The following is a 15,874-nucleotide window of genomic DNA, read 5'->3' as shown; positions in this document are numbered from 1 at the left end:
TGTACACTACGCTAGCACATAGCAAATAAGGCACAATACCTATTCCCTCAAGCTAAGGTTAAACCAAACACTTACCTCGAACTTCCACGGCCAACTCAAGCCTCAAACACCGCTTTCCCTTTAGAATTCGCCTCCAATTTACTTGTATCTAACCCAAATTAATTTTACAACATCAATAAATGCTAAAGAATTCATACCCAATGCTTAATTATAGGTTTTCTATCATTTTTTCCAAAAAGTCAAAAATCGACCCCGTGCCCGCTTGGTCAAAACTCGAGGTTCGGACCAAAACCCGATCACCCATTCACCCACGAGCCCGAAGAAGCAATTAGCTTCGAAATTCGACCCCAAAACGAGGTCTAAATTTCAATTATTCAAAAAGCCCTAACTCTACCCAAAATCCCTAATTCTACCATAGAAGAACAAGATTTAGGCCTAGAAATCTAATGGGTGTTGATGAAAACTTAAAGAAATGAGTCTAAGAACACATACCTATGGTTTGGTGTTGAATTTGCTCTTCAAAAATTGCCTAAGGTCTGATTTTGGGGAAGGAGATATGAAATTATGGCTTAAATCCCATTCTGCCTCTGTTTTAAATCGCTGGGCAGACCTTCTTCGCGTTCGCGAAGGGTCTGTCGCGTTCGCAAGACGCAGCAGCCACAAGCCTTCGCGTTCGCGTGATACCCATCGCGTTTGCGAAGGCATTCTCCCCCAGCCTCAGCGTTCGCGATCCACATGACACGTTCGCGATGAGTATTCCACCCCTCTCCTAGGTCCCTGCCCTAATGGCCTTCGCGTTCGCGATAGCCAGGTTGCGTTCGCGAAGGGTAACTCCCCCAACGCTCCGCGTTCGCGACCTGCGCCTCGCGTTCGCGTAGAAGGAATTTCCTTCAGACACACTTTACTCTTCGTGTTCGCGAGAGGTCCTTCGCGAACGCGAAGAAGGAAATACTTGTGCACCTGCAACAACTATGACAGCAGAAATTCTAAGTCTCAAACATCTCGAACCCCATCCGAAACTCACCCGAGCCCTCGGGGCTCCAAACCAAACATGCATACCAACCTAAAAACATCATACGGACTTGCTCGCGCGATTGAATCGTCAAAATAATATCTTGAACTACGTGTTTAGCATCAAAATCAAAGAAAAATCTCAATAACTCTTAAGTTTCAAATTTCACAACCGAGGGTCCGATTCACGTCATATGAATTTCGTTTCTTATCAAATTTTATAGACACGACTTAAATACCATATAAGACCTGTACCGGGCTCCGGAACCAAAATACGGGACCATCAGATTCAAACGCATTTAAATTTCCAAAAAACTCTTATAATTTCAATTAAACAATTTTCTTCAAAAATTCATTTCTCGAGCTTGGGACTTCGGAATGCAATTCCGGGCATACGCCCAATCCCATATTTTTTTACGGACCATCCGGGACCGTCAAATCACGGGTCCGGATTCGTTTACCCAAAATGTTGACCGAAGTTAACTTAAATTCAATTTTAAAGGCAAAATTAGCATTTTTATCGGATTTTCACATAAAAGCGTTCCGGATATACGCCCGAACCGCGCAGGCAAATCGAGGTGAGATAAAAGGAGGTTTTTAAGGCCTCGGAACACAGAATTGACTTGTAAATCAAGTGATGACCTTTTGGGTCATCACACTCAAGAAGCTCTTTGAGAAGATTAAGGTATAACTTTTCTCCTCTTTTTAATTATGACCGATATTATGAAAAGAAAGTTCGTTGCCCTTGAAATTTCGAGCAAGAACTATATGACATGGGTGTTGGATGCTGAAATCCATTTAGATGCAATGGGTCTTGGAGACGCCATTAAAGACAGAAATAAAGCATCCACCCAAGATTGTGCTAAGGCCTTGATCTTTTTGCGCCATCACCTTGATAAAGGGTTGAAAATAGAATATCTCACAGTCAAAGATCCACTTGTTTTGTGGAATGGCTTAAAGGAAAGATATGACAACTTAAAGTTGGTCACTCTTCCACAAGCACGATATGATTGGGCTCATCTGAGGCTCCAAGACTTTAAGTCTGTTTCTGAATATAATTCTGCAATATTCAGAATTACTTCTAAATTAAAACTCTGTGGAGATACTATCACTGAATATGATATGCTTGAAAAAACGTTCACAACGTTTCATGCCTCCAAAATGGTCTTGCAACAGCAATACAGAGAGAAAGGTTTCAAGAAGTACTCTGAGTTGATTTCTCTTCTCCTTGTGGCTGAACGAAATAACGATTTGCTCATGAGAAATCACGAAAATCGAACCACTGGGTCTACACCATTGCCTGAAGTGGATGAGGTGTATTCCCAGTATGCTAAGCGTGGAAAAGGCTGTGGCCCTATTCGTGGTCGTGGTCGTGGCTGTGGCCGTAGACAAGGAAGAAATTTTCCAGGTGTTAATCATCCCCCAAAGAGAAATAACCACCAAAAGTGGAAAGGGAAAGATGAGAAGCCAAAAGCAAATGGTTCAGAAACTGAATGCTATCGTTGCGGTGGAAAAGGGCATTGGGCAAATATTTGTCGTGTACCAAGATATTTGGTTGAACTTTATCAAGCATCTCTAAAGAATAAAGGCTCTGAAGCCAATTTTGTCTCTGCCAATGATTTTGACATCACCCACTTGGATGTGGCAAAATTCTTTGAGCACCCTGATGGAAAAATAGACCACTTGATCGGTGATGGATCCGTGGTTAAAGATGATTGAGTAGTTCAATTTTTTATTTTTATTTTGGCTATTCGTTGTAGTTAGTGAATATACATCATGTAATCATAGTTCTTTACATAAGTAATAGTTATTAGTATCAATTAGTATTACTTTATGAATTAATGTTAGTTCGTTTTGATTAAATATAATTCTAGTATTTGCATTAAACAATGTTTCAATTTGCTTAGTATTCAGGGATTAATATATTCTTCATTAAAATAATATTGTGATGTGAAAAGAAAATTTAGTTACTGGTTTTGAACAAAAGGGTACGAATGCATGCCTTTAAATTGACCATATTTTAGTATATAAATGTGATGTGAAAAGAAAATTTAGTTACTGATTTTGAACAAAAGGGTACGAATGCATGCCTTTAAATTGACTATATTAGTATATAAATGTGATATAATATACTGTTGCTATCTTGTTATTATCTTACACTATTGTGGTATTTAGATTTTTTTTTTCATACATGAAACCAAACGAGATAATAAGATAGTAGTATTTGTTATTATCTTAATATTACATTGTGATTACAACAAGAAGAATTGCAGTTAACCCGTGTTTTTAGAAATGTTTGTTATGGCATAGTATTTAGATATAACTACGTCTTCAAATCTTATTTTGTGTATGTGGATGTTATTTTCTTATATATCCATAAGTGTAGAGCACTTGATACCGGCTACAGTACATAGAGATATTTAATCGCAATATGATTTGTTTTTTTTAATTATTCGTTAGTATTATAAGTATACACTCTAAAAATACTAATATTTATTCGTATATTTCTTTTGAGGGAAGGCCAATTTCCGCAGGTGCGGTAGTTTGAGCGCACCTGCGTGAGCGTAGGTGCGGTAGGAGAAACACAGGTGCGGCCCAAGGGAATTTAAGTGGAAATCGCAGAAGCGGTCTCGCAGATGCGAAAATTTGACCGCAGGTGCGAAATCCTTGGCTAGAAAAGGGGCAGAATTGAGGGTTTAAGCCATAATTCATACTTTGGACTTGGGAGCTCGGAAAATTTGTGACTTTTGAAGAGATTTTCACCTGGGCGATTTGGTTAAGTAATCACTACTCGGTTTAGACTAATTTCCATGAATCTACACTTAAATCCGTCCTTTAATTTCGAGTTTATGGTGGAAAATAGGGGGAAAGTTCTTAGACCTAAATTTTGAGTTTTGATTAGGGATTTGACGTTGGATTTGGATAATTTTGGTATGGTTAGACTCGTGAGAGTATGAGAATTTTGAAAATGTAAATCTCACCCGATTCCAAGACGTGGGCCCGAAGGGCATTTTGGTCATTTTACCTAATTTCGCGTATTAGCTTAGAATTTATTTGTAGAATCAATTACTTGAAGTATTATTTACATTATGCAATTGAATTGAATAGATTTGATCCATTTAGAGTCGAATACTCGTGGCAAGAACGTGGTTTCGGGTTGATTTTGAGCCGGTTCGAGGTAAGTGGCTTGTCTAACCTTGTGTGGGGGAAACTCCCCTAGGATTTGGTATTATTGATGTTTGAAATGCCTTGTACGTGAGGTGACGAGTGCGTACTTGAGATAATTGTTGAAAAATTCGGTTTTCATTTAGTACTTAGAATTGTGTTTCTTTTCCTGTTTATACTACTTGCAATTTAAGCCTGTTGTTAGCTTAGGGGAAGCATGTCTAATTGACTTAATTGCCTTACTTGCTCAATTTGCCTTATTTGGATTACGTGCAACATGCTAGGTTAGAAATACCTGCTTTACCTTGGTGTGAAATTTGATTGATTTGAGTATCCTTCTTGTTACTGCTGTGTATTTACTTTGGGACTGCGGGACGGTATCCCGGGAGATCCCCCTGTATGTTTACTTTAGGACTATGGATTTGTATATCGGGAGATCCCCCTACACTTTTAAATTGGAACTACGGGACTGCACCTGGTAGATTCCCTGAGTACTGAGTATTTACATTTGGGACTACGGATCGGGATTCCGGTAGATACCGGCGCACTATGAGTTGGACTACGGGACGGTATCCCGGGAGATCCACTGGATATTTATATTTGGGACTACAGGACGGTATTCTGGGAGATCCCCGGTTGTTATCTCTGTGTGAGTTGTATTCCTTTCCGTGATTGTTTGTCTCTATTATAGCTGTTGTTGTTCTTCTATCATGTATTACTTCTTACCGTTGCACTTAACTATACTGTTATACTTTACATTGTTATATCTTGTATTTCCTTTGGTCTCAGTAGGGCCCTGACCTTCCTCATCACTAACTGACCGAGGTTAGGCTTGGCACTTACTGAGTACCGCTGTGGTGTACTCATGCCCTTCTTGCGCATGTTTTTCATGTGCAGATCCAGGTTCTTCGACTCAGCCCTACCATCCTTGAGGCGGAGTGATCCATCAGAGACTTCGAGGTATGTCTGCCGCGTCCGCAGACCGAGGAGTCCCTTTCCATTCTCTCTCATAGTATTAGGCCTTCTATATTTACTTTTGTTTAGACACTCTGGAGTTAGAACGCTGTAGTTATTCCATAGCTTGTGATTTCATGAGATTCCGGGTTTTGGGAAATGTAGTTCATTATAAGAGTTTGATTTGTATTATTTCTGTAGTTTGGATAGTTTATTTTTGTTATTTCTTTTTTCGCAAATTGTTAGGCTTACCTAGTCGTAGAGACTAGGTGCCGTCACGACAGTTCACGGAGGGCGAACTTGGGTCGTGACAAGTTGGTATCAGAGCTCTAGGTTCATAGGAGTCATGAATCACAAGCGGTTTATTAGAGTCTCGCAGATCGGTACCGACGTCTGTACTTACTAACGAGAGGTATGTAACTGTTAGGAAAGTTCCACTTCATTTGATTTCCTTGTCGTGCGAGATTTTTGATATCACAATTCTAAACCTCTGTCTTCTATTCTCTCACAGATGGTGAGGACACGTTCTACCCGAGATGATCAAGCACCCGCGCCCCCTACTGGAGCCGTCAGAGGCCGGGGCCGGGGCCAGGGTAGAGGCCGAGGACGCACTCGTGGTGCGGCCAGAGCACCCGTGCGAGCTGCCACCGAGGTGCCACCAGCAGTTCCAGCCGGAGTCCAGACACCTGATACGTCTGCTACTACTACTCCAGCACTCCAGGAGACTCTGGCGCAGTTTATGACTATGTACACTACTCTAGCTCAGGCAGGACTACTTCCCCTTGCTGCAGCTACATCCCAGGCCGGAGGAGGAGCACAGACTACCGCGGCCCGCACTCCTGAGCAGCGAGTGCATGTTGATAAGGTCCCAGAGATTATCCCTACACAGCCGGTAGCCCCAGCTCAGCCCTAGGAGAGGGCAGTAGCTTCAGAGGAGGAGCAGAAGAGGCTTGAGAGGTTCAAGAAGTATCAGCCTCCTACATTCAGCGGACTAGCCTCAGATGATGCTCTTGGATTTCTAGAGGAGTGCTACCGTATCCTCCGTACCATGGGTATATCAGGATCGAGCGGGGTTTCCTTCACTACATTCCAACTTCGAGGAGCCGCCTATCAGTGGTGGCGTGCTTATGAGTCAGACAGTCCGGATGAGGCAACTTCCCGGACTTGGGCTCAGTTTTCATATATGTTCACGAGAGAGTATGTTCCCCAGAGCCTCGGGGACACTTGGCGTGCAGAGTTTGATCACTTGTGCTAGGTAGACATTCTTACAGTTCAAGTAAAACTCGACATTATGTAAATGCAACTGAACAGTACAAAGTTCAAAACTCAGAGATTTTATATATACCAATGCATAACTAGCATAATTAATGTTCCATGAACCTCCACTCATACTGTGCTCAACCACTCGGTACTGTATATGGCCATCCGGCCCAGGGAAGATCCATCTCGGAATATATATCACTGACCTCAGTCATCCAGTACCGAGGACACAGGCCAATCCAGCCTCACAGAGAAGATCCATCTCCCGGTATAATACTTCGGACAAGATCCATGTCCAGGGAAGATCCATCCCTCAATATCATCCACTACGCTCACTGGGGGTGTAAAGACTCCGGAGGGGCTTCTCTCATTAGCTCAAGTGCTATAACAAAGCCAACGAAGGCTTGTTCAATATCTCGCTGCGGTGTGCAGCCCGATCCCATACTGCTATTCAATATCAGGCTCTCGGCCTCACTCAGTCATAACTCACCAGTCTCACACACACGGGCTCAAAATGTCATGATACTAGCCCGAACAATAATATGATGTGTCAAATAGCAATAACAGAGACTGAGACATGACATAATATGCATGAATAGGACTGAGTACAACATATCGACAAAACAAATGATATGACAGCAAGAAACGACCTCTTGGGTCTCAATAATATTGGCACGAAGCCTTAACATGATAATCAGCATGATTCACAGCTCATCAACTAAATCACATAATTACAACACAGATATCGGTAAGAAAGAACCACTAAGCGGTGCTCTGGAATGATCCAGGCCGCGTTTCTCACAGTGCACGCCCACACGCCCGTCACTTTGCATTGCGTCACCTTTATAATAATCATAGAACACATAGTTTGGGGTTTCGAACCCTCAGAACCAAGATTGGAAGCGTTACTTACCTCAAGCCAAGCCAAACTCTAGCCCGCGATGCCCTTTCCTCTCGATTCGGCCTCCAAATGCCTCGAATCTAACCAAAATCAGTTTATAACCATCAATATACGCTAAAAGAGTGAAACCCATACGAAATTAATCAAATTACATCACAATTCCCGAAATTGACCAAACCCGACCTCCGATCCCACGTCTTGGATTCCGATAAAAATCACAAAATTAGAACCCTTACACTCTCATGAGTTTATACATACCAAGAATACCAAAATCCGACCACCAATGACCCCTCAGATCCCTAGATTAAGGTCTCCAATTTCCAAGCCCTAACTCCCCAATTTTAGGTTTCAAATCCCACAAATTTCATGTTTAATTAGGTAGAAATCACAATAGGATCGAGTATTAAGTCCATAAATCTTACCTCCAAGAAGTTCTCTTGAATTCCTTCTTCAATCTCCCTCAAGAAGCTCCAAAACCGACTCAAAAATGGTGAACTATGGCCAAAAATCGCGAAAATGGCCTTTTAAACATTCTGCCCAGCGATTTAAGTTCTCCTTCGCGAAGCACCAAATCCTTTGACCACTTAATCCTTCTTCGCGAACGTGAAGCTTCAGCTCCTCAAACCATCGCGAATGCGACCTCTAGCTCGCGAACGCGAAGCACAAATGAACCTGGACCCCAGCTGCTCCCATTTACTCTACGCGAACGCGGGAACCTCACCCTTCGCGTACGCGGACCCACATCGCGAACGCGAAGGCAAAACTTCCTGCCTCACACCATATCCCTTCGCGAACGCGAAGGCCAATAGTCTGCAACACCAACAGTAGAAAATCTGCAACTTTCAAAACAAGGATTTGATCCGTTTAACCACCAGAAACTCACCCGAGGCTCTCGGGACCTCAACCAAACATGCCAACATATCCCATAACATCATCCAAACTTGTTCCAATCATCGGAACACTCAAAACAACACCAAAACACCAAATCATCCTCGGATTCAAGCCTAAGAAATTTCAAAACTTCCAAATTCCGCTTTCGATCAAAAAGTCTATCAAACCTCGTCCGAATGACTTGAAATTTTGCACACACGTCACACATGATACAAAGGACCTACTCCAACTTCCGAAATTCCATTCCGACCCCTATATCAAAACCCCCTATCAACCAGAAAATGCCAAAATTCTAATTTCGCCAATTCAAGCCTAAATCTACTCCGGACCTCCAAAACACATTCCGATCACGCTTCTAAGTCCCAAATCACCTCCCGAAGCTATCTGAATCATAAAAACTAAATTCCGAGATTGTTTGCTCACAAGTCAACTTCCAGTTGACTTTTCCAACTAAAGGCCAACTTAAGAGACTAAGTGTCTCAAACCTTCCCAAAACCATTCCGGATTCGAACCGACTAACCGGATACCATATAACATAGATGAACAAAGCATAAAGAAGCAGAAATGGGGGAAATGGGGCGGTAACTCATGAAACGACCGGCCGGGTCGTTACATCCTCCCCCTCTTAAACAAACGTTCGTCCTCGAACGGGCCAAGAAACATACCTGAAGCCTCAAATAGGTGAGGATATCTGCTCTGCATCTCCCACTCAGTCTCCCAGGTAGCCTCCTCCACGGGCCGACCTCTCCACTACACTTTCACTGAAGCTATATCCTTTGACCTCAACTTTCGAACCTGATGCTCCAGAATGGCTGCTGGCTCTACATCATAAGTCAAATCACCCTCTAACTGGACTGTGCTGAAATCCAGAACATGAGACGGATCCCCAATATACTTCCGGAGCATAGAAATATGAAACACCGGATGCACACTCGACAAGCTGGGTGGCAAAGCAAGCTCATAAGCCACCTCCCCAATCCTCCGAAGCACCTCAAAAGGCCCAATGAACCGAGGACTCAATTTACCCTTCTTCCCAGATCTCATAACACCCTTCATGGGCAAAACCTTCAGTAGAACCTTCTCCCCAACCATATAGGACACATCACAAACCTTCCTGTCAGCATAACTCTTTTGTCTCGACTGCGCCGTACGAAGCCTCTCCTGAATCACTTTCACCTTGTCTAAATCATCCTGCACCAAATCAGCACCCAAAAGCCTGGCCTTACCCAGCTCGAACCATCCAACTGGAGATCTACACCGCCTCTCATATAGAGCCTCATATGGAGCCATCTGAATACTTGACTGATAGTTGTTGTTATAAGCAAACTCCGCGAGCGGTAGAAACTGATCCCATGAACCACCGAAGTCAATCACACAAGCGCGCAACATGTCCTTCAATATATGAATAGTGCGCTCGAACTGCCCGTCCGTCTGAGGGTGAAAAGCTGTGCTCAACTCGACCTGAGCACCCAACTCTCTCTGCACGGCCCTCCAAAACTGCGAAGTAAACTGAGTGCCTCTATCTGAAATGATGGAAATTGGGACACCATGCAAGCGAACAATCTCTCGGATATAGATCTCTGCCAACTGCTCTGAAGAATAGGTAGTACAAATAGGAATGAAGTTCGCGGACTTGGTCAGCCGATCCACAATCACCCAAATAGCATCGAACTTCTTCAAAGTCCTTGGGAGCCCAACTGCAAAGTCCATGGTGATCCGCTCCCACTTCCACTCTGGAATATCTATCTGCTGAAGCAAGCCACCCGGCCTCTGATGCTCATATTTCACCTGCTGACAATTAAGACACCGAGCTACAAATCCCACAATATCTTTCTTCATCCTCCTCCACCAATAATGCTGTCTCAGATCCTGATACATCTTCGCGGAAACTAGATGAATGGAATAGCGCGAGCTATAGGCCTCCTCCAGAATCCACTCCCGAAGCCCATCCACATTGGGCACACAAATCCGGCCCTGCATCCTCAACACCCCATCATCACCAATGGTCACATCTCTGGTATCATCATGCTGAACTCTGTCCTTAAGGACAAGCAAGTGAGGATCATCATACTGGCGCTCTCTGATGCGATCAAACAAGGAAGATCGAGAAATCACACAAGCCAATACCCGACCGGGCTCCGAAATATCCAACACGAACCGATTAGCCAAGGCCTGAACATCAACTGCAAGAGGTCTCTCCCCAATAGGAATAAATGCAAGACTGCCCATACTCACCGCCTTCCTACTCAAAGCATCGGCCACTACATTGGCCTTCCCCGGATGGTACAAAATAGTGATGTCATAATCCTTCAGCAGCTCTAACCATCTCCTCTGCCTCAAATTGAGATCCTTCTGCTTGAACAAGTGCTGGAGGCTACAATTATCAGTAAACACCTCACAAGACACACCATACAAGTAATGCCTCCGAATCTTCAACGCGTGAACAATGGCAGCCAACTCTAAATTATGAACAGGGTAGTTCTTCTCGTGGGGCTTCAACTGACGAGAAGCATAAGCAATAACTCTACCCTCCTGCATCAACACACACCCAATACCCACTCTCGAAGCATCACAATACACTGTGTTTGAACCTGAAGCTGATGACAACACTAACAATGGAGCTGTTGTCAAGGTAGTCTTGAGCTTCTGAAAGCTCGCCTCACACTCATCCGACCACATAAAAGGAGCACCCTTCTGAGTCAACTTGGTCAAGGGTGATGCTAGAGATGAAAATCCCTTAACGAACCGGCGGTAATAGCCCGCCAAACCAAGAAAACTGTAAATCTCTGTGGCTGAGGACGGTCTGGGCCAACTCTGAACCGCCTCTATCTTTTTCGGATCAACCTGAATACCCTCGCTGGACACCACATGTCCCAAGAAAGCCAACACTTGGAGAACTTTGCATAAAGCTTCTCCTCCCTCAACCGCTGCAATACCACTCTTAAATGCTCCGCGTGCTCTTCCTGACTATGCGAGTACACCAGAATATCATCAATGAAAACTATGACAAACGAGTCGAGATACGGCCAGAACACGCTGTTCATCAAATGCATGAACACTGCTGGGGCATTGGTCAGCCCAAAAGACATCACCAGGAACTCATAGTGACCATATCGGGTCCTGAAAGTTGTCTTAAGAATATTCGAGTCCCTGATCTTTAGCTGGTGATACCCTGAACGGAGATCAATCTTGGAGAACACCCTCACCCCCTGAAGCTGGTCGAACAAATCATCAATGCGAGGCAGGGGATACTTGTTCTTAATTGTAACCTTGTTCAACTGCCTGTAATCAATGCACACCCTCATAGTGGCATCCTTCTTCTTCACAAACAGGACAGGAGCACCCCACGGCGAAACACTAGGCCGAATAAACCCCTTATCAAGGAGTTCCTGAAGCTGCTCCTTCAACTCTTTTAGCTCCTCTGGTGCCATGTGATACGGTGGAATGGAAATGCGTTGAGTTCCCGGCACCAGGTCAATACCAAAATCAATATCCCTGTCCGGTGGCATGCCCGGCAGGTCTGCAGGAAACACATCGGGAAAATCCCTCACAATTGGAACAAAATCAATGATGGGAGTCTCTGCACTGACATCCCTCACAAATGCTAAGTACGAAAGACAAACTTTCCCAACCATACGCTGGGCCTTCAAGAATGAAATTGCCCTACTGGGAACATAATAAGACGAACCTTGCCACTCAATCCGTGGCATACCCGGCATAGCTAACGTCACTGTCTTGGCGTGACATGTTGGTATCAGAGCCTAGGTTACATAGGTCTCACGAGTCATGAGCAAGTTTAGTAGAGTCTCGCGGATCGGTACAGAGACGTCTGTATTTATCCTCGGGAGGCCGCAGAACCTTTAGGAAAACTACCTATTCTTGAATTCCTGTCATGCGAATCTGTTGATTCTAGTACTAAACTTCTGTTATTCTATTCTCTCACAGATGGTGAGGACACATGCTGTCGGCCAGGATGGACGACCACCAGTACCACCAGCTGGGGCCACTAGAGGCCAAGGACGCGATCGAGGCCGTGGTAGGGGCAGGGGTGTGGCCCGCACAGCAGCTAAGGTAGCACCTGCAGATCCACCAAATGCATAGCCCAATTGAAGGGAGGATTCATAAAAGGAGATAGGACAAAGCACATTTCACCAAAGTTATTTTTTACTCATGATCTTCAAAAGAATGGTGATATCAATGTGCAACAGATTCGTTCAAGTGATAATATGGCTGATTTGTTCACAAAATCTCTACCGACGTCAACCTTCAAGAAGATAGTGCACAAGATTGGGATGCGAAGGCTCAAGGATGTGAATTGATGCTCTCATCAGGGGGAGTTTAATACGCATTGCACTCTTTTTTCCTTACAAGGTTTTGTCCCACTAGGTTTTCCTTGCAAGGTTTATAACGAGGCAACCAAAAGGCGTATTGTTAGATATGTGTACTCTTTTTCCTTTACTAGATTTTTTTCCCATTGGGTTTTATTTTAGTTAAGGTTTTAACGAGGCACATTACTTATTGAGTAGACATTCAAGGGGGAGTGTTATGAATAAAATTGTAATTAGAGTGAATGTCTATCTTGTAGAGAGTTTTACTTTGTAGCTAAGTCATTTTTTCCCTATAAATAGAGGGGTCTTACCCACTGTAAATCATCCCAAAATTCAATAAGAATTTCCTCTCTCTTTCTCTGCAATATTATTTTTTTTCTTTTATTGTTTTATTACACTCATGTTTTTGTTAGCAAGGAAGTTTATTCTTATTAATCAAGATTAAGAAAGGGATTGTCATACTTTCAAAAGCTCTGGCCCATTACTTAGTGGGCCAAGATCAGTTTGGGCCTTATCCATTTCAATTAGTTCCAAAACTCCATTTTAATCTGTCTAAGCTACAAGCCTACAATATACAAATCCCAATTTCCAGTTCGGAGATCATTTTACGATAGCTTCAATCACTAAGAAGCTATTGATTTTTCTTTTGAAAATATTTGAAATATCGTCAGTTACCTTCTTTATGTGCTCGAACAATTGGCCTGTGCCTATTTTGTTCCTCGAAGGAATGTATAAACGAAACTGACAAATTGTACCAAATCGATAATTTGAGTCAAATCAAATAAAAAATTATATTATGATTTGGTTTGGTATTGAAAAAAAGAACCCGATCATAATTGATTTAGTGGTTTGGTTTTAACTAAAAAAAGGTCAATCTGAAATCAAACCAACCCGACATTACATATAAACTTAGTACTTATTAGTTGTACTTATTTTAGCATGGCTTTATGTGACAAACTAATTTTCATTATGGCTTTATGTGATTTCACTATATATATTATTGAATATTTTAGTACAGTATCATGACTCATCTCACATTATTTTGTGTTATTTTCTTGGGTAACACCTTATATAGTTGTATCTTACTTAGTTTTTTTAGATTATATTCATTTTCGTTATGACTGATTAATTAGCAATATTTATTTTTATTCAATTTTATTATCTTTATTGTTGAAAATTTTAATACAATTTCATGATTCATCTCACACTACAACATTATGTATATATAACTACGAAGTATATCATAGCTAAATACAAAAAAATTCGTAGCTAAACACTTTAGCTACAATATTTTTTTCCGTAGCATGCGTAGCAAAATGTAGCGTAACTAAAAGTTAGCTACAAACTTTAACGTTTCATCGCTAAAGATTAATACATATTGCTACAAGAAAATTTATGATGTGGCTATATTGATAAAACTTTTGCCACGAAAAATTTATATTTGTAGCTAATGAGTTCATTTTTTTGCTACAAAAAAATAACTTTGTAGCTATCTTTTATACTAGCCACAAAGGAATATATTGAGGCAAAAGATGTAATGTGTTTTGCCAAAAAAATTTAATATATAATTGTGCTCACATATTAGCGACGGAGTGTAGTATTTATGTTTAGCTACGAATTCAAAATTTTGTAGCTATATATCATCATCAATATTCATGATTAATTTTTATATATATTTTATTTTCTGACTAGATTTTCCATTACATTTTTATTAGCGATGAAAATTAATTTATTAGTGACAATAAATGTTTCCATCGCAAATTCGTTGCTATTTTTTTACCTCACTAAATATTTTAATTTTTTTTAAATATTCCATATCCATACATAGTTTGTTTTATTAAAATCAGAAACATAATAAGCTCTGGATATCACTTACTTCATACAAACTAACACGAATAATTCCAAAAGTTAATTCTAAAATATACAATTATATATCTAAAGTTGATGCATCCTCTATACAACTATTCTAGAGACAATAAAATTTGTAGAATAAAAACTAGCAAATGGGAGGCTAGACAACAAGATGAACTCAAATTTAAATTTTTATCAAACTAAAATAATACAAACTATGTACATTGTGTTAGCTATTTTATCTTTAATCTATAAATTCTAGGGAGTTCCACATCAAAAAAGAAAAATTTCTAAGTAATTGATCATGTGATTGAAAATGTCGCCACTCGATCCCTTATCTTCTTACATTCAAGAATTAAAATGCACTGTGTAAATTCAAAAGAAACAACAATTAGTACAAAAATAATGAGCAAACCCAAGGAAAATTATAATACAAAGATCAAGTTTAACTTGTTAAAAAATGCTACTAATAGAATTTCAAGAAGAAAAAATTATGTCTTGATATTCTTTTACAAGAATTTTTAACAAATAACAAAAGGGAAAAACTCAAAGCAACAACACAAGTAAACGAACCTGTACACCTTTTAAAGAATTTCTTAAGGAATTTTCATCCCAACACTACAACCTTATTATTTTCAAGTTCCCACGCAATATTTATAATAAATAAGATACAATATTTGTCAAATTGTTGGGATAACTTGCAAATTAACCCAAAAATCTAAGTCAAATAGATATAATGAGAATCAAAAACCTTAAAATATAGAGACATGAATATAACTCGGAATAGAGAAGGCATCAATTTAAATGGTAAAAGCAGCGGGAAAGCGGGAGGAGGGGGTGGCGGCTGAGAGGGGGAGGATATGAGGTTAGTTTTTGGTTTGTCTTTGGTATTGCTCTACTTTTTCTTATATACTACTAGTAGTCGTACCCGCGCGATGCACGGTCAGTATTAAACAATATTAGTTAAATTAAATCCTAATCGGGCCTTTTTTAACATATTAGATCGTATTACTTTAATAAATTTAAATTATCATCTTATTTGTCAATACGATATACCCAATAATAAAATCTCTATTAAACTAAAAAGACTTATATAGTTATTGAAGAACTTTGTATCAATCANGTTTTATATTTTTCTTTATTATATTATCCAATGTTTAGTAATTATACATTGTTAATAAAAATATTTATTAGCATATTACTTTGTTTAATATTTTTGTCTGATTGCTTTTTTTTTTTTTTGTAATATGAGAGAAGATATATATTTTATTAATCTTAAAAAAATCAATTTAAATTTTATTCTGTTGTTCTCGATAATATTATCTGAATTTTGATGAATAAAATATCTATTAAACATCGAATAATTTTTTTGTTATGTAATTTTCTTTATTATATTATCCAATATTTAGTATAATTGCATTGTTAATAGAAGTTTTTATTAGCATATTAGTTTGTTTAATATTTCTTTCTACTGCTTTCTTTATATATATATATACATACATATATATATATA

General features: G+C 40.4%; 1 protein-coding gene across 1 annotated transcript in view; it reads right to left on the bottom strand.

Annotated features, from left to right (window-relative positions):
• Positions 1-7,989: 7,989 nt before the first annotated feature.
• The window catches only part of LOC109241913, an 11,266-nt gene continuing 3,381 nt past the window's right edge, over positions 7,990-15,874 (bottom strand). The window contains exon 2 of the mRNA XM_019408741.1: positions 7,990-8,101. Within this exon, the coding sequence (XP_019264286.1) occupies positions 7,990-8,101 (112 nt within the window). The remainder of the gene's footprint in view (positions 8,102-15,874) is intronic.

The sequence above is a fragment of the Nicotiana attenuata genome, unplaced genomic scaffold (assembly GCF_001879085.1).
Source record: "Nicotiana attenuata strain UT unplaced genomic scaffold, NIATTr2, whole genome shotgun sequence".
Taxonomy (NCBI): domain Eukaryota; kingdom Viridiplantae; phylum Streptophyta; class Magnoliopsida; order Solanales; family Solanaceae; genus Nicotiana; species Nicotiana attenuata.
The sequence above is the reverse complement of the archived record's forward strand: the minus strand, read 5'-3'. Positions and strand labels throughout refer to the sequence as shown.